This window comes from Micromys minutus, assembly GCF_963924665.1.
Source record: "Micromys minutus genome assembly, chromosome: 4".
NCBI lineage: Eukaryota > Metazoa > Chordata > Mammalia > Rodentia > Muridae > Micromys > Micromys minutus.
In genome coordinates this window covers 88,457,818-88,477,172 of record NC_137973.1, presented here as the reverse complement: position 1 = coordinate 88,477,172, position 19,355 = coordinate 88,457,818, and the positions used below count along the sequence as shown (strand labels likewise).

Below are 19,355 nucleotides of genomic sequence, written 5' to 3'. Positions count from 1 at the left end.
GACTGACAGTCCTTCAAACAAATTCCAATTCTCAGAGAGTTCTTTTTTTTTTTTTTACTTATACCCTTTAAAAAAGCTGTATTCGTAGTAAATGAAAATATTATCACTATAAAGTTTCACATAATACAGGGTCTGGAGCTTGAGATGTGGTTCAGTTGGTAGAGCACTTACCTAGCATGCATGTCCTGTGCTCTGTCTCCAACATGGTCTAAGTCTGGTATGGTGATACACACCTGGAATCTTTACACTTGGGAAGTAGACATGGGAGGGTCAGAAGTTCAAGGTCATCCTCAATTACATTGTAGGTTTGAATCCAGCTATGGATATAGAAGACCCTGCCTCAAACAACAAAAACAAAAGAAAAACATTCAAACAATATGGAAATATAAAGATTAAAAGTGAAAAGGAGAATATTGTATTGTACAATACAATACAATACAAGCTCTGTTTGAGAGCCTCTTTACCCAGAAGAACCAGGGATTCTTAGACACAGTCTATGTGGGACTACTGCTCACAAATATTTTGATCTCTTGATTGCAGCATCACTTCTAAGAAGTATCTCTAGAATGGATTCACTACACAATATTGCATAAGCCATTAAATGAAACAGTATTATATCTACAAGAATCATGGCTTGACTTTTATATAGCTTATGAGAAATATTTTCTCACCACCAGTTAACATAAGTGAAAAAAAAAAACTTAACTAAATTTATTGCTCAGGATTTTGAAATGATGAGTAGTGTCCAAAAATAGCAGAGTGACAGGGATTTGAAGGAGCCTGCAGGGGTGATAGGTGAAGCCTACATGCCACCACTGTTTTAGGTAGAGCTTAGAGAAGAATCTACAGTCATCCTTCATTACCTCCTGCTTTTTAATAGTTTCTGGAGGCTTAGACAGAATCGGTAACCTTTGCATAGCTAAGCAGTCCAAATTTCCACCACTGCCAGCTGAGCAGGACTCAAAAAATAACACAAGTGGACGTTTCCCACTACCCCCATCTCCCTAAAAAGTCAGAAATTTGGGCCAGACAGTAAGGAGATGACCACTGACTTTAAGAAAATACCAAAGAAAACTGATTTCAGCTCAAATATTTCCCCAAGAAATAAACGGCATTAAAAAACATACCTTTGTTCCTCTCAGGTGATTGATTATCTCTGAAACTGCCATGTGATTCCTGGAGAGATTGCTAAAATTAAAGACATACTCATACAACAGCCAAAGCAAAGCACAGTGTTAGCTCTTATATTCCAATTTACCAAAGGACAAGCTAAGGAGGACTCCAGTTGTCATTCTGTGGTCTCTGGAAGGAGCTTCAGAGGAAAGTGGAATAAATTGCTTAAGGGTGCTCTTAAATCAGAAAACCTTTATTTTTTTATTATTTTTGCACTAAAAACATTTTTAGAATGACAAAGGAGACTAGAACTCTGAAGACCAAGACATATATATCTCTTCCTCTAGAATAAACAATGGCCAACTGTAGAGTTTTAATTTGGATCTCTCACATATTTAGGTCTCTAAAGGAATTCTCCCTTCTGATCAATTATTTAATAGTTGCTTCTCTCATTGCTGTGACACTATGTCTGATAAAATATCATCTTCCAGAAGGATTGATTCTTAATCAGTAGGGGTGTTACAGTGGGAGTGCGAGGTTTATGGTCACATTACATCTTCAGTCAAGAAACAATGAGAAATGGCCATTGACACTCAGCTAGCTTCCTTCTTTTTCTTTCTTTATCCAGTCTGGAACTAACTGATGCCTGCATATAGAATGGTGTAACCCACATTTAGAGTCTTTCTTCCTCTGGTAAACCTCTCCAGAAACATCTTCACAGACAGCCCAGGGGCATTTCTCCTAGATGAATCTCAATCCAGTCAGCTTCACACCAAAGATTAATTATCACAGCCTGTTATTATTACATATGTGTGTGTATGTATGTGCACAAGCATTTGTACAGTGGCATACATATAGAGGTCAGAGAACAATTTTCAAAAGTTGGTTTTCTCCTTCCACCAAGTGAGACTAAGGATCATACTCAGGTTGTTGGACCTGCTGAGCCATCTCGCTGATCACCAACATGAGCTTTTATGGATTTTAAGCTTTTCTGCTTGGGGAATGGGGTTTAAGCACAGTTTGAATACTATATTCAGCTTCTAGTGACTTTCCTTCTTTCTCTTTCATCTTCCCCCACTCCCTCCCCACTTCTTGGCATTCTCTTTTCTTAGTTTCTAATGGCCATGGAACAAATTTCTTTTCTTAACTTGATTCTTCTGTTACTAAGGTAGCAGATTCTTCAAAGCCTAAGTCCTGGCACATAGCAATAAACTATAAGAGAGTTCATCATTATAGGTTGCTGATGTCTTTATTGTTGATATATCCATTCTAGCACTTACAGAGGCTATACTGTAGAATGACACAACTTTGCCTCTAGAAGCCTCAACATAAGTAAATTATGTACCTGCTTTCTGAAAGAAATAAGTACTAAATACTCTCTGGAGAAAAGACAGTATCCCCTGAAACACTATCTCACATCTGGTTCTGTTTGCTATTTTAACGAGTCATTTTTCCCTCTGAAAACCCTCTTTAAACTTTGTACTTACAGGAATACATGAAACACTGTATTCTAAAGTATCTGATGTGTTATGAATTGTAACATACATAATGTTACTTGAGATATAGCCTTCCTAGAAACCATTTTCCAAGCAGTGACTAGAGGTAAGACTGTGGGGAATTTAAAGAAACATATTTTATGCACTTGGTTGCAAGTCCCTTAAGAGTAGTTCTATTTTTGTATCTACGTTGACAATAGCCAAGACTGTCACAATTACTAACCTTCATCATTAAAAAACCATATAAAGTTCTGATCTCCTCTAAAGTTGGGATGTGAAGTGCTGGCCTTGCAGGCTTAACTTGCTGAGTTCTCAGTCTGTACTCAGAGGTGCTGAGGCTAAAAACCAGAAGAGGTCAGATCTCAACACTGAGAAATCTCAACTCATAATTATGCAAAAGAACTTGTGGAAAGCAAATGCTTTCATAAGCCCGTTCATTGTGTATGCTTCTTGAAGAGTCGTGTAACTTACAAATAGATAAATTTCAATGCAAGGAAGAAATACAGGGGTGGAAAGGTGAATCAGTGATTAATACCACATACTGCTTTTGAAAGTTTATTTCCTAGCATCCAAATCAGGTAGCTCACAATCACTTGTAACTCTAGTTCCAGGAAGATCTAATGTTCCTGACCTCTGAAAACACTAACACTCATACACATATTCTATGTGTAGTTACACATACACACATACACACACACACACACACACACACACACAATTAAAACTATGTAGTAACAGGTCATGTTACATGGATCAGCGAGTTAGCCCTATCTGGATTAGCAATGTTAAAAATCTGTAGTGGCCTCTGGTGCATGAGTCTGTGAGATCAAAGTCAATGTCACATACACCCCAATGTTAATATCGACAGAGACCAAGTGGAAAAAAACTGTATAGCAGCCATGATGTTGCTCTGCTATGAGACAGCATCTAGGAGGGGTACCATGTTAAACCATGTGTTTGAGTCACTAAAGAACCACAGAGGTAATCATGACGTGAGAGACATTAGACAAAGGTAGTCAGAAATGCCATAAACTAGATCAGATTCTATCAGCCACATGGAAAGCTGATAAAACAGCTTTGTTGAAACACCCATGAGAAGAGCATCCAGAAGTCATTAAGAACTGCTGGAAAGCTCTCTGGACAGAGCCCAGGCTCTGTATGGCCAGCAGCCAGTGATTAGAGTCATGTTCACCATGAGCCACCTGAAGAGTCCACAGATGAAGCAGGAAGGATTTCCCAGAACTCTTTTCCAATGTAGGAGAAGCTAATAATCTCTTTGCCTGTTGGATTCAAATAAAAATGACAAATGTTGGCCATTAATATACTTACTAAGAGGAATAACTGCTAGCCAGTGAATCTAGGGACATGCTCAATGTGGGCTTTGCTGGATATGTGATGTTCAGACAATGCTCAACCTTAGGAACTTCAAAAACTATATCACTGGTTATTGATCATCTATGAGACTGTCTACTGTCCAGATATTATATATGCATCTGCCCACCTAAGACGGCTCTCTTTTATTTGCCATTTTATATACATTTCACTAATGAAGAAACATTATGTAACTAAAAGTTTACTTACCAGTTTGTAAATGTCACACACAGAAGACCTACTCCAGAAAAGTGTTTGCTATGGCTACAGTGTACCAGCTAGAAAATATAATTCCTCAAATGTGCCTACATCCTAATTTCCAGAACCCATGATTACAGCACATTATATAATAAACAGGAATGTGTGAAGGCTAAGAACCTTGAGACTACCCTAGATTATCCAGATGGGTCCTTAGAGGTGGAAAATCTCCCTTAGCTCTGGTGGGAGGGAGAATGATCACAGAGATGGTCCATGCTATCTTTGAAACAAAGAGAAGGCCATCATCCAAGAATGCATATCTATATAAGCTGTTCTAGAAAGGATGGAAAAGTGGGTTCTCCACGAGAGAACTATTCAAGCACATAGCTCTACCAGAGCCTTTGCTTTGGCACCATGACAGCAGTGTCAGGACTCCAGCATCATGAAATGATAGACCTGGTCATGTTTTAGGTCACTACATCTATAGTGATGTGTTATCATTGCAGTAAACAGTCAAATACCTATTGCTCAATGTGAAAGATATGTGCAAGGGAGAACGTACCTTCTGGAGTGAGATGTTTTGGCTGAAACTTTAGAGAGTAGGATATTAGTGTACTTTCTAATGTATTGCGTGATGGTTTGCAGCTCATTTCATACTCTGTCACATGTCAGAATCTGAGCATGTCTAGATCCTCCCAGCATAGATATCAATTGCTAAGGTGTTAACCAGCTGGCTTTCTGTTGTCCAGAAACTAAAAGAAACATCTTTTTACCAGAAAAAAAATGCTATTCATCCACATTTTAATACAAAAAGAAAAATCTGATGATTCTCCGCCAAGTTCTGTGTCCAATGTCTAATCAATCCCTGTCGTAGAGACTCAGGTTGTCCTGGACTTGGTTGAAATTTTCCCAAGTAGTATCTTTACATTACACACAACAGTGGAACATCTTGGTACTAGACTCTGAGGTGGTCTTTGGGAGCAGCACACAAGTAGCAGGACTGGGATCACAAGGCAACTTCACTGCTCTCTGGCTTCACTAGTCTGGCCATATGCTGAGAAAGAACAAAAAGAGAGGAGAGAAACTTACAGAAATAGAAGCATCTTAGCTTATGAAATTTATTGACTGGAAATAAATAACAAATCTTTTGGGAAAAAAAGGAAATAATGGCTTTAGAAATCTCAGGCCACCATAAGAGTCAGCTTCAGGGCAAGTCCACAGTGATCAGATCCTGCAATCATGATGCCACTAGTGAAATTAAGCATTCCACAGATGTCACCTTCTTCTCTAAGCAGCCAGGCTCTGCACTGCGGGGTCTCCAGGACTGTAGATATGACTATGTGATTTAGGCCCTTATTAAGCTGTCTCTGCATGGTGAGCTGAAGTGATCAGGATCAGTTGAGAGGCAGTCCCTGGCAGATGGGGTAAAGACTTGGAACTTCACCTCAGCAGAGATACAGTAACTTGTTTAGGACAGCGCTGTCATGCTGGCCCATCATAGCACAGGACAGAAGAAGGATGCTTCCACAGAGAGCTAACTCTTGTCAGTAGCAGTCCCCTGGGTAGATGTACATGCAATCTGCCAGGCCAAGGAGGGAACAAATAACTGCAGAGACTGTGTCTGCCATCACAATGCAGATGCCAGCGATTAAAGAAGCCAGCACGGTGTCTCGCTCACCTGTCTTGATTTTCAAACACTTCTCCTTTTCATCCAAATCTTCCATTTTACACTGAAATCTGGCAATGCTGTTTTTATTTTGGGGTTGTTTGTTTGATGATTGATTGATTGACTGATTGATTGATTGAGTTGGTTTGGTTAGTCTTTTATTAGATTGTTAGTTGATTGCTCACTGTTGAGACAGGGTCTCATACTGTAGCCCAGGCTGGCCCTAAACTCAATATGTATCCCTACTTGCCTCAAATTCATATCAATCCAGCCAAGCAGCAGATCTCTGAGTTCAAGGCCAGCCTTATCTACATAGTGAGTTCCAGGACAGTCAGAGCTACACAGAGAAACCCTGTGTCAAAAAACAAAACACTTTTTTTTTACGTTCACATCAATACTCCCGCCTCAGCCTCCTGAGTACTAAGACTATAGCCTGCACCAATAGTGCTGTGAAGTTCAGAACTTATACAGAAAGACATTTATATTGATGGCTGTGAGGTTGGTACATAAACTGCAATATGCCTAATGAAGACAAGGTAATCTTTATATTACTTGTGGTCTTGGACTTGACTCTACAGAGCAGTGTTCTTTACAAACTCTAATCCTTGTAAAGCTTACCTGTACAAACTGTGACTTTTAAAAACTGTCTTTCACTGTTTTCTATATGAATGGAAATGTGTTTAAGTGCACCTACTTGTTGTAATAAGCTCCTAACCTCTGTCACTTCTGACTTATAGGGTATCTTTGTTACTAGGGTTCAGCCTGATGGACCAGCATCCAACCTACTACAGCCCGGGGATAAAATCCTTCAGGTGAGATGAACAGAAGCTGACATGCCCATGTCAGGTCAAAACTAGTTCACATGGTGCTGCTGGGTTAGAGAACAGGAACTGGACACTGACAATCAGTTCTTCTTCTGTCATTCTTACCACTGACTGTTAAAGCCCCAGCTGCTGAAAACTGCAACCTGAGTGTCCAGCCATGGCCATGATGTTTTGTAAAGCCCCTCCCCCCCCATTTTACTTTGACAATGACAATTTCTGAAACAAAGGCATTTGGCTCCTAGAATTGAAGCAACTTAGTCTGAATTCCTGCCCTCCTCGTCCCCACAGCTGACTCTGCATATGGACCCCAGACTATCAGACTCCCCCATGTCTGCCCCCTGCCTACCTGAATCAGACACAGCTTGAGTACAAGCATATACTATGGACGTCCCTGAAGTCACCTCCTATAGAAACTGTCTCTTCTCCTAAAATGTGTAAGAAAGGTTCCTTACTCTACCATGTGGGCTGGATCTCTCCTTAGAGTCTTCTGGCTATGCTGCTATCTATGGCCTTAATAGCTCTTCTAGCAAAGCTCTTAACCAAAAGGACAACCTGCTTCAGTGTCTGCCTTTCATTGCACATGAACCCAGCACATGGTGGGACCCTGCACATTCTTGTTGGATTGAATGGGATCCCATGATAACACAAAGGGTACACAAGAACTGTAAGGTCATAAACTAAAAGTAAGCGCAGTTGTCTTGGTAGGTACCTGTGTGACTTTACCTGACGAAGGGTGAGTCATGTCATGAGTCAGCTTGTTTCCACTTGAAGGCTGTATTCACATGGTTGTGTCTGCCTGCTGTCCTGCCCAGAATACAAGTTAAGCTTTTTACATGTCAGGTGGAGAAATATTCTCTTAAATTTAAAGCTGTACATATAATCAGAAAAGAGCCACAGAATTAAACAGTTCAACATGCATTTGCCATAATCTTGACCATTTGACTTCTTTTTCCTTCTTCCCAAATTTTACTCCCATGGAAGAGATGTTTACTTATTTCCTATACTACACAAAAATCCCTTAAGGAGTGCCGGTTTACTCAAGGTTAAATGATTTAGCAGAAATTCCCTCATATAAATGATGGAATTACCTGAAATTGATAGCACTTGTCTTAGGTACCCTTAGAAGACATGGCATCTGGAAAAAAAAATTGCAGTAACAGAAAGATGCAGAGACTTTCTCCACTCAGCCCTGAGAGACCTTCTTGCCTTCTATCTACAGAACACTCACAGAAAGTCTCAGAAAAAGGATGTCCAAGGTAGCCCAATACAGAGAGAAAGAACAAGATTGCTGTAGTAATTTATCTTCCCAAGTGTTTTAAACTAATTAGTGAGATCACTGTAAGCTGCCCAAGTTTCTAAAGTGGAAGATGCCTGAAAAGGCCATGGGCTGATTTGAGCTGTACCAATGTTGACATAGCACTGTCTGGGATAAGCCATCTCCACAGGTAGATTATTAAGCAGAAGGCCTTTGAATCAGGACAAGGAAACAAAACAGGCATAAAATAGTTGAGATTTTTCTTGACCACTTTCATTAATCTACTTTTAAAGATATAACTAGAACATTGACTTTAAATAGTTTGCATCATAATGACAGAGCTCAGATTTGCTAAACATAATTAAAGTTTATATTAATACCCAAAGTTTCTACCAGACCAAATATTTAATTGGGTAAAATTATGAGTTGTAAAAGACAGCCAAGAATACTAAAATACTAACAGTACAACTTTCTAACACTTGGTTTACAAGCTTGCTAGCTCCCTCTGTCTCTCTCTGTCTCTCTGTCTCTTTTTCTCTGTCTCTCTATGTGTGTCTCTCTCCCCCTTCTCCCTCCCTCTTTCCCTCTTTTCCTTTCTCCCTTCCTTAGCTCAGTCTCTCAGTTGCTCTTTTGCTCCCCTCCACTCACTAAATTCCAAAAGAATCTCAGAATTTGAGAAAAATGTAGATAATCAGTTTTAGATCTCTGATCTATTAGAAGGACAGGCTGGTAGATCCACATCTGCAGCTTCAAACAAGTGGTAAACTCGGTTCCTCCCAAGCCAGAGTTAGAAAAGAGGTCAATCTTCTGTTCATATTCAAAAAAGAAAGCACTACCTCTGCAGTGGAAAATAGAACACTCATGTCTCCTGATAGGATAAACATGTGTTATTTCCTGTGAGATTCTGGTGAGGGTATACACAGGGCAGGAGGGTGTACCATTGGAGTCCTAAGATTTGCACATTGGGTTCCAAAGATGTAGAATGGGATCCTAGAACAAGAGGTAGAAAGGAATTATAAGTCAGTGAGTAAAAAAGCAAGAACATGGCTCAGATCTCTTCTCCCTACAAATGCATTGGGGGTGGACATTTTGTTTTCACCTTAGAATTCATTTCACAGTCTGCTGTCAGGAAAGCACATAGACCATAATAAGATACATTACCATTGTTTCAGCTTTTCTCAAAGTAATTAAAAATCCAAAGTGGTCAAATACATTCTTTAGGAGGGAAGATGAGACTAATTCTTTGGTAGCTTTTAGTGTCACAAGTGAGAAAGTAAACTGTATTCTTGATTTGTTTTAACACACTCGAACCCTTAACAATGTTGGTATTGGCTTACTTATCAATCACAAGATCAGTATTGTACTTTGTTGCTTGGACAAAGCTTAATGATGATGAAAATCCTGAGAAATTTAAGTAAAAGGAAGATTTGACAGTACAGAACAAAAGAGACACAAAAAAGCAAAGAGGTGCCACTCCTTACCTCCCAAATCAGGTCTGCTCTTTCTCTCCTTTTCTGTGACTCTATTTTATGTGTGTGCATGAGTGTGTAATGTATGTGTATGTGTGTAACATGTACAAGGGTAATGTGTATATATGTATGTGTGTAACAAATAGGTGTGTAACATATTGTATAACACATGGGTGTGATACACATGTATATGTATAGCATATGTATGTGTGAATATATGTGGGCCATGAGCATCAAGCATCGTTGTATACCATTCGCACCCTAGTTTTTTGAGATGAAATCTCTCAGTGAACATAAGCTCACTAGCTGGCTAGATTGAATGGTCAGTGAGCCTCAGGAGTCTTTACCCTTCTTCACCAGAACTGGGATCACAGACTCATGCTATCTTGGCTTCTGCAGGGTTTCCTGGGATCCAGACATAAGTTCCAACGCAGATGTTTCAGGCACTTTAACAACTGAGCCACCTCCCAGTTCTGCATGACTCTACCTAACGCTCCTTTTTACTCCTGTGAAATGGCGAACATAAAGTTGGATTACATGTGTGTCCGAAGAGCTTGTGAGCATGCAAACACATTCTGTTTTCCCCACATAGATACACAACAAAGAACAGATGTATTCAGACAACTCAGTCCTGTTCCACTTTAAAACAGCACAAAGTGAGCTCTGTGATCAAAATGTGAAGTTACACAAACCATTAAAAAGACACACACATTAGGTGGAACCCCGAGTATTTGCTGATCAGTAACCATCCAAATGGCAGTTTTGCTATGTTAATATTGACTGTTCTTTCTTCTTTCTAATGTTCTTTCGATTTGAAAAATATTCAACCAAATTCACTACATGCACTGCAGTTCCAAAGGTAGCTGAGAACAGAGCTATCCATTCACTGAAGTTACTTTGTTGAAAAGATGAATAAATTGGAGGAAATTATGCTTTCTAGTGAGCACCAGAATTCAGAGCTGCAGCTTAAAGCCTGAGTGCCTATGCCTTGCTCTGCCCCACCCCATTTATAGCCCTATCTTGGGCAAAAGATAAAGTACATAACTTATAGAGAATTCACCAATATATCTATACCAGTTGCCAGGCCTGACAGTTTTTTCAACTTGAGACATATCAATATTGTTGAAGACAAGATAATTGCCATTTCTCATAACTTATAATCATTCTGAGGGGCATAGAATTAGTAATATGTATTCCTGGTCAAGGTTATCTATTTCTTTTCTTACCTACCTTTCTTCCATTTCTTCTTTTCTTCTTCCTTCTCCTCCACTACTACTTTAACCTTCTTCTCCTTCTACTTTTTTTTTTTTTTTTTTTTTTTTTTTTTTTTTTTTTTTTTGGACAGGGTTTTATTTTGTACCTCTTGGCTAACCTGGAACTCTCTCTGTAAACCAAGCTAGCCTCAATCTCCTGGTCCAAGACTATATTTCAAAGAGACCAAATTAAAATAGTTAAGGTGACAATTATATAAGCCATGTATTTCTCTCCTTTTCGCTAAAATTTTGGTTTTATTTATTTTATCTGTATGAGTGTTTTACCTATTTGTATGCATGTTCATGCCTGTTACTTGTAGAGGTCAAAAGAGGGTGTCAGATCCCCTGGAACTGGAATTACAGATAGTTTGTGAGCCACTAAGTAGGAACTAAACCTAGGACCTCTACATGAATAACAAAGGCTCTTGACCACTGAGCTTGAAATCATGAAATCTCTGGTTGAATTTATACAGAAGTTTATAGTTGTCAGCCACTCCATCTACAGTGAACACTTGGACTGTTCACAGGTGTAATTAGGTGTTTGATGTTTCATGTAGCTGTTAAAGTTGGCCTGTACCAGGCCTGTTACCTAACTGTCCTGTTCTTTAACCACTCATCCCTATATTCCCACTGGTGTCATATGGTGGGTGTTAGATGCTCCCCAGTCATTGTTGTAACAAAACACCTGAGGGATAAAATATTTTCTTCATTTGAGTTTCAAAGTTCCTGTCCAAGTTTCTCTAGGTCTGTTGATTCTGACAAATTCTGAGACAAAGTCTCATAGTAGGGAGCACATAATAGAACAGTGTAGCTCAATGCATATCTTACAGGAAGCTGAGAGATGGGAAGAAGGAGTTGGGAAGATGTCAGAAGAATACACACCTCTAACAGTGGCCTGCTTCTTCCAGCCACCCCCTCCCCTTTAGACTCCACTATCTTCTCAAATGCCACCACATTACTCAGTACAGAAATCAACCACTGATTAGGTCCAAGGCCTCACGACCTCATCCCTCAATATCAACATTCTCAACATCCCTCCAGCATTTGGGGGATGCTTCATGTCCAAAATGTGAGAGTAATGTTAAATGATGGTGAAATCACATGTCATCAATAGAGCCTGTAACTAAGGAGACACATGTATACAGGTACCTTGAAACTCTAAGAATTTGGTTCTGTGATGTACTCACAGGCAGAGGGAATTTAGGAAGAAAAGTTCCTACGACACAAAAGCAAGGTAGGAGCTTATACCAGAGTGGGTCTGAAGGAAGAACTGAAGAGACTCCAGGAAGAAAGAGACCCTTCAAGCACTGTACCATCCCATATGGAACTGAAGGGTTCAAACATGGAAACAAATTGAACCAGGTGGGACATAGTAACATGTAGTTTCAAAACAGAGAGTGTCAGAGCAAATATGGATTCTGCAGATGTCTGGCAGAATGTCTGTGGGTGGCTAGATCAGGCTAAACAGATCCATGGTGTGGATAGCCACTGAAGAGGCAGATTGTCCTTGTCAGAATGAGATTCTGTGGCTATTTAGTGACCTACGGTATGATTAGCTAACAGAATAATCTTCCATAAAGATAGTTTATTCAGAAGCCCCCAGCTTTCATAAATTAAAAACAAAACCAAAATACAGATTCTGAGAACCTGTAGCTAGCACAGCAAAGCCCCCACAATGATAATCTGTTTCACACTAGGAGTCTCTTACCCAGGCTTCTGGAACACCCAGAGGAAAGCCTCTAGGCCCAAGCACATTGCCAGAAGCAAGTAGTCACAGCTCAGCCATGCACAGAAAAAGCACATTTTTTCCTTTAAATAGCAAAGGAAGCAGTATTCAAAAGGCTCAGCAAAAAGCAGTCGGTATAAGTCAGTCACTTACCGGTGGTGCTTTTTTTTTTTTAATATTTTTAGTAAATGAGTTCTTTGGTCAAGTAAGTTGTAAAGCCACCTTAAGCCCTTCCTGTTTCAGAATTTTGTACAAAGCTTCTTAAAAGCCTAAGAGTTTTACAAAGCTTCCCAGTGGGTGGTTCCTCTCATTTCCATGCAACAGCCTTTGCAGTTGTTTCTTTCAGAAGGGACCTACCTATACCAGAGTCATGAAAAAGGGGGTGGAGTACCTTCATTTGTCTGAATCTTTAAAAGAAAAAATTTCCCTCCTCCGCCCAAACTACAAAAAACAGAAAACAAGAAATATCTTTAAAGTTCAAATGAAGTTTTGTGCCCTTAAAGAACCAAAATCAAAGCACTGTGAATAAGTTGTGTATAGTTTAATCCTATTTGGTGACTACCAAACCCACAAACATGAGAGACCATAAAGGGAACCCCATCTTTCCTGAAAGAAACAACACCTTCATTATTGTGTATATTCACAGAATGCCTGGGAAAATAAAATATTCTTTAAGGACAGTTTAATTAGAAAGTACCTAAGTTGTTTCAGACATATATGGGTTTTTGTGGTAGTTTAACTGAATATGACTAGGTGTTTACAAAACCAGCCAGGTTCAGAGGGTTCTTTCTGCCTCTGCTCTCTAGTTTAGCTGATGTGAAAATAATGTTAATTAAGCATCTACATGGTGTCATTTAAATCACAGAGTGCTGGAAGTGCCTACTGTTGGCCTACTCTACATAAACTACTTGAGCATTTTCTGTAGAGCAGGACTGATTGATTATTTGCTTGCTTGGAATTTAGATTCATTACGTAAAAAAACTTTGAGCAAAACAACATAAAAAAATAAAATGATAGTATATACACCTAAGTTCCTGCTTTTTTATAAGCTAGTAATGCCCTGAATACACAGCAGAAAGTGGTGAAAGACAGGGTTAATATAAAGCATTTGATTCTGCGTCTAAGGGTAGAGCTCAGACGTACTGCTCTTTCCCAGGCTTTGTGACAGATCTCATCACCATAAATAATAATGATGATGCAAATGGACACCAGTCTGTCATTATTGGTTGTTATGACTAAAACCTATGGCCTCTCAGGCTAGACCAGCACTCCAGTATGTAGCTCCACTCCCAGATCTAACTCTGACATTAGCAGGGAAACAAAAACCAGCCAAACCTCAAAGATCCCCATTTAAGTGATCAATTTTCAAATGACATGGCGAATATAAAATAGAGCACATCATCTTGAGAAGCTGCCTAGCAATTCACATGTTCATTTGTTAAAGATTTGGTGTGCATATCAGGAAGGAAGCCTCTCTAAAGCCAGAGCAGGTAACAGTCTTCAGACCTGAGTGTATGCTTAACTCAGGAGAGGAATTCTTTTTCTGTTTCATTCAGTGAATTTTTAGTCCCAGTAAAACCCACTATGATGTCATGTTCTCTAACAAAAGAAGTTTCAGAATTGAAGGTTTATAGTTGAGATTTGTGTTAGAAAATTATTTAGTGATTTGTCAGAGAGCACAATATTAATTATATAGTGTATTTAGTCAGATCGGCATGGCATTAACTATATAGTGTATTTGGTTGGAGTCAGCATGGTACTGATCATAAGGTGTATTCAGTCAGAGTCAACGTGGTATCAATTATATAGTGCATTCAGTGCTAAATGTAGTACTACATTTAATGAGAATACTCTATCAAAAGAAGATTCTAAAATGGACCAGACATGGACTATGCCTGTAAGCCCAACACTAAGTAAATGGAAACACGGAGTTGAATTGAGTTCAAGGCCAGCCTGGCCTAGCACACTGTCTCAAAACAGAAAGGAAGGATGGAAAGAAGGAAGGAAAAGAAAAGAATAAAGTAATAGAAAAGATGAAACAATAAAGCAAGGCAATCCTGAAATGGGAATTAATTCGAGGACGTTAATTAGTGAAGCATGGTGATTATCTGTGATGGAATGCTTCCAAGCATGTCTGGCTATCAGAGCTGGGTCACATAAAGGATTGGCTTCACATCCGGAGCTTGCTGGCGGGCTGTGCTTTTTAATATTAACTCAAGAGTTGTGAGCATTCAAGTTTGCAAGATGCTGAAATACAAATATATGTGTCCTGGCCCTTTCAGTATTTCCCCATCATGATGTGTTTAAATTAACCAAAAGCACATGTCAAATTTCTAACCCGATTTTTCTTTTAATGTGTGAAGGGATCCACTGTCCTTACCCTGTGGGGCTTTCCTTCTTCAGTACCAGTATTAAGGTTTGGAGGTTTGAGTAAGAATACAACAGAATTCTTTTGCTCTGGGAAGTCTCTATAGACAAGCATCTATAACTCACATATTTGACAAAAGGTTTTTATTAGAAGGAAGTCAAAAAGAAGACTGGGAGAAAAAGATAAGGGGAATAAAAAGTCATGTGTGCTTTACAGTGGATTAATGAGCTATACCTTCAACTTGTGATTGAACTGCAAATATTACGTTAATTAACTCCTGGTATTTTCATGTCTAAATCATGACAAGAGGAAACTAAAAGCATTTTGCAACACAGGAGGTGTCCACATAAGATTTAATTTTGATGGAGTATCTTTTGGAAGCAGGGTAAAGATTACACTGGAATAGTCTTCCATACTTTCAAATCAGCTCCTGTTAGATACCTATTAATTATATATTCTCAAGGCATAACACTTTCTGAATATCACTTCTATGATTGTTTCCCTATTAACTTCACTAGAACTTAATAAGCATCTCATTTGTTTCTCATTTTCCATTAACTTGCAATTTCCTCAAAATTGCACACATTTTATGTGACCCTAATAATGTTTATATAAAACACATGCACACAGATACACACACACACACACACACACACACACACACACACATGACCAATTGTTACATCTCAAATGTTCTTTGATTTAGCATTGGTCCACATTATTGTTTGCACTTATATTGTGTACATATTTAAATGCCATAAGCATAATGCTTCCTACGAATTTATCTTTCAAAACATCCTAGAGTTTGTGTTAAAACAGCTTTCCTCTCCTTGGCCTCTCTGATGCACACATACAAAGCAACCACAACCTTGCTAATTGAACTCTACGGTTTCTCTGTCTTTAGTTTATCACAAAAGTTACAAATTCCGTGACTCTGAGTGTCACTATCTATACCTGAAAGTGTCACCAGACCTGAAAGTGTCACCAGACCTGAAAGCAAGTCTGATGCTTGTGGTCACAGAAATAGTGTAAGTTATTTTGGGCTCTTCGCCCTGAAGATGAGGATAAAATTCTCTGGGATGGTTTTTTTTCTTTTACTTCTGACAGTGCGCAGCCAGCTTCTCCATTCCCCTCTGCCACTGTCTCGCGTGGAAATGCATCACACTATGTTCTACACTGAGAAAACACCAAGGGGCCGGTAAAATGGCTTAATTGGTATAGGTGCTTGCTGCCATTCCTGATGACCTGAGTTTGATCCCAGGACTCACGTGGTGGAAAGAGAAAAATGACTGCCGCAAGTTTTCCTCTCACTTCCACACAGTTACCATCACACATAGGCAGCCACATGGATACACATAGACAAAATAATAATTATATAATTTAAAACATAATTAAAAATTAGAGAAAAAAATTTTAAAAGAATAGCTCAATTACTGTTTTAAAAGTAATTCCTAAGGCTGGGAATAATAGCATCCACACACCCATGTACTTGTAGCAGGTGAAACATGAGTTTAAAACTACCCTGGGCTACATAGCTACGCACAAAGTAAAATAAATAAAATAACATTTAATAAACCTAAAAGAAGAGTTACGTCTTACAACATCCAGAAAAATTGTGCCAAAGTTAAACTGTACCAAACTACAGTGCTAACTGCTATAGGTAAATTCCTGGTCATCTCCAGTGGTGTATTTATGCCTCTGTCTAACTATCCCTCTACCCATCTGCCCAGCTACCAATCACTATCTATTGTCCATCTGTCTATCTTGTCTCTGTCTACCTCTTTAGGACTACCTAGGATAGCCTTAACTGAAGCCATCCGCAGTAGCTTCTGTTTATTCCCCATGAATCTCCCAGTTCTGTTATCTTAGGTACATGATTTATGGTCTCCAAATCCAGAAGTCCTTCAACCTAACACTTTAAAATATAAAAATGCTGGGCAATCCTCAGAGAGCTATGGGTTCTTTGCAATTCTAGATTAAGGCTGTGGATAGAATCTGGGCACTGGCAAAGCCCAGATTCAACTTTGACATTGAGATGGTCCATTATTAAATTGTCATTTTACAGCAAACATTTACCTTTGAGGCAGGTTGGAAGTATTCTACTACACAGAACACTCATTTTCTTGAGGGTTTGCTATTTTCCCAACGGCCAAACTAAAACGAGACTAGAGAAAACTTTCTCATGCTGTGTTCTATTCCTGAAAACTCATTGGGTTTGTTGTTTTTGTTGTTGTGGTGGTGGTGGTGGTTTTAAATCAAAAAGTCTAACCTGGTATACCCCCAGTTGTACTCAGCTACTGTCTCCTGCCACTGAAATAACTTATGCCAATCAATCAGCGTTTTCATTAATTGAATGCTACGGAAAAAAATACACAACTGGATAATTCAAAGCAAATCTGTAGCTCTAGAAACACACATTTCTGTTCCCCAGGGTGTTCTGAACTAATAGGCATGCCATGGTTTTAAATGCAGCATTTCTGAACCTTCTTTACCACATTACTATCCAATTTTAGCTAACTAGAGATAAAATTATATGTACAATAATTTTTTATCTAACTTGTAAAAGTGGGTAGTACTTCTGAAATAAAATGCTGTTTGAACTTTGGAAAAGATAAAGGCAGTGAAAAACATTTTACCTCTCAAATAGTTATCTAAAATATGACAAGCATAAAGAGTAAGTGACCCCAGACTAAGTTTAAGTTCACTAAAAATTGGAGAAGTTGGAGCCAACAGTCAGATGTTGGTTGTGCAAGCTCACAGACCTGAATTGGGATCCTCAACACCTATATAAATGTTGAATATAGCATTAAGCACCTGTAATCCTACACTGGGAAACAGAAATAAGAGGATCTGTAAGGTTTGGTTCAGCTGGTCTAGCAGAATTGGTGTGCATTCGGTTCAATGAAAGACCCCATCTCAGACAGTAAGATGAAGAGCTAGTGAGGAGGACAGCTGATATCATCCCCTGAGCTTACACACACACACACACACACACACACACACACACACACACACACACACACATAGATAGAGAGGAAAGACAAACAGACAGAAGTTCAATTAACTGACTCCAAATCCAATGTGTTCATCCTTCAAGGAAATAGTTCTGTAACTGCCAGTTATTGGGTGACAGAAACTTATTCCAAATTTCAATAATTTTGTGTTTTAATTTTGTCTTAATCCTTAAGAGGCATGTGGGCATACATCTCCCTAAATTAAGAATGATAATAATTCAAGTAGTACAATTTGCTGTTTAATATTAAGAAAACCAAGGACCACAAATACTTGTTAGAGAAAATATACATTTTGTGACAATAGTAGCCAGCTGGGCTTTGAAATTCCAGCAGGCTAATTATATTTTAAATGAATTTTGATGTCTTTCCTGATGACCCTTAGCTAGAATACTATAGGTTTCACTGTGACTTTTGTCACTGGGCTTTACTCCTAAGACATTGATTCATTGAACTGTGTTAGAAAACCAATGTGCAGATATTGCAAACACTAGCATTTACTAATAGATTGTTTCAATTTAAAGAATATATAAGGTAACTATTTTTAAGTAGGTCAAAATTAGATTAAAATATCTGGATGCAGCTGGAGAGACAGACCAGTGTGTAAGAGCCTTGTTACTCTTACAAAGAACCTGAGTTTGGTTCCTAGCACCCATGCCAAGCAGCACACAACCACCTATAACACCATTTCCAGGGGTCCAATGCCCTCTTCTGGCCTCAACAGGTTCCCACATACATATGACAGGTATCCACAAAGACACATACACATACATGAAAATAGAAATAATTTTTAAAATATACTAGTGAATTTGTGCCGTCAATAATGTCAACTAAGCGCCACCTCAACTAGGAACCTGTACAAACAAATTGGAACCACGAGGCTGAGGCATGGCTCTGTTGCAGAGTGCTTGCCCAGAATGTACCAGGACTTGACTAGCACAGCAAAACCCCAATAACAAAACCCAGAACAACATAGTAAAACTGAAAGGCTGGGTCGTAAGTATAATTGACTGATCCTATTCAGCTGGACATTATGATCACACCCACGCAAGGAAATACTGGGTGTGTGATAAATATTTGTCAAAGCCATTTCACTCTGAATCATAAGAATCTTGTTGCTGTGCTCCTTAGAGCCCTGTAGTTACAATGACGCAGAGGGGATGAGCTGTTTGCATTGACTGACCTGTTTTATTCCTGTGTTTTCAGGCAAATGGACACAGTTTTGTGCATATGGAACATGAAAAAGCTGTTTTACTACTGAAGAGCTTCCAGAACACAGTAGACCTAGTTATTCAACGTGAGCTCACTGTCTAAATGTTTTTATAAATAGTGAAGATATGTCAGGCCAGAGCTAATGTTTAAAAATGAATTTATACATAGAAACAAATTTTGCCAGTTGCTGGACCAATGGCAAACATCAGTGCCAGGTGTATAATATTGTACGTTAGCCTTGACCACCCTGAAAAATGTTACTTATAAAACACGGCGTATGCGCGGTTCTGTATCAGTTCCAGCGGCAGCCTCTGGCTGTGCATTGGTGCGGTTTTGTTTCTGTTTTTGTTTTTCTAATCCAATAAGTTGTCTTCTCAAAGTGGATTTCCTATA

The 19,355-nt window shown here is 39.0% G+C and overlaps 1 protein-coding gene across 1 annotated transcript in view; it reads left to right on the top strand.

Annotated features, from left to right (window-relative positions):
• The window catches only part of LRRC7 (leucine rich repeat containing 7), a gene marked incomplete at both ends in the record, with an annotated part of 278,327 nt that extends 259,263 nt beyond the window's left edge, over positions 1 to 19,064 (top strand). The window contains 2 exons of the mRNA XM_080916060.1: positions 6,582 to 6,656; positions 18,957 to 19,064. Of these exons, the coding sequence (XP_080772186.1) occupies positions 6,582 to 6,656; positions 18,957 to 19,064 (183 nt within the window). The remainder of the gene's footprint in view (positions 1 to 6,581; positions 6,657 to 18,956) is intronic.
• Positions 19,065 to 19,355: the final 291 nt, after the last annotated feature.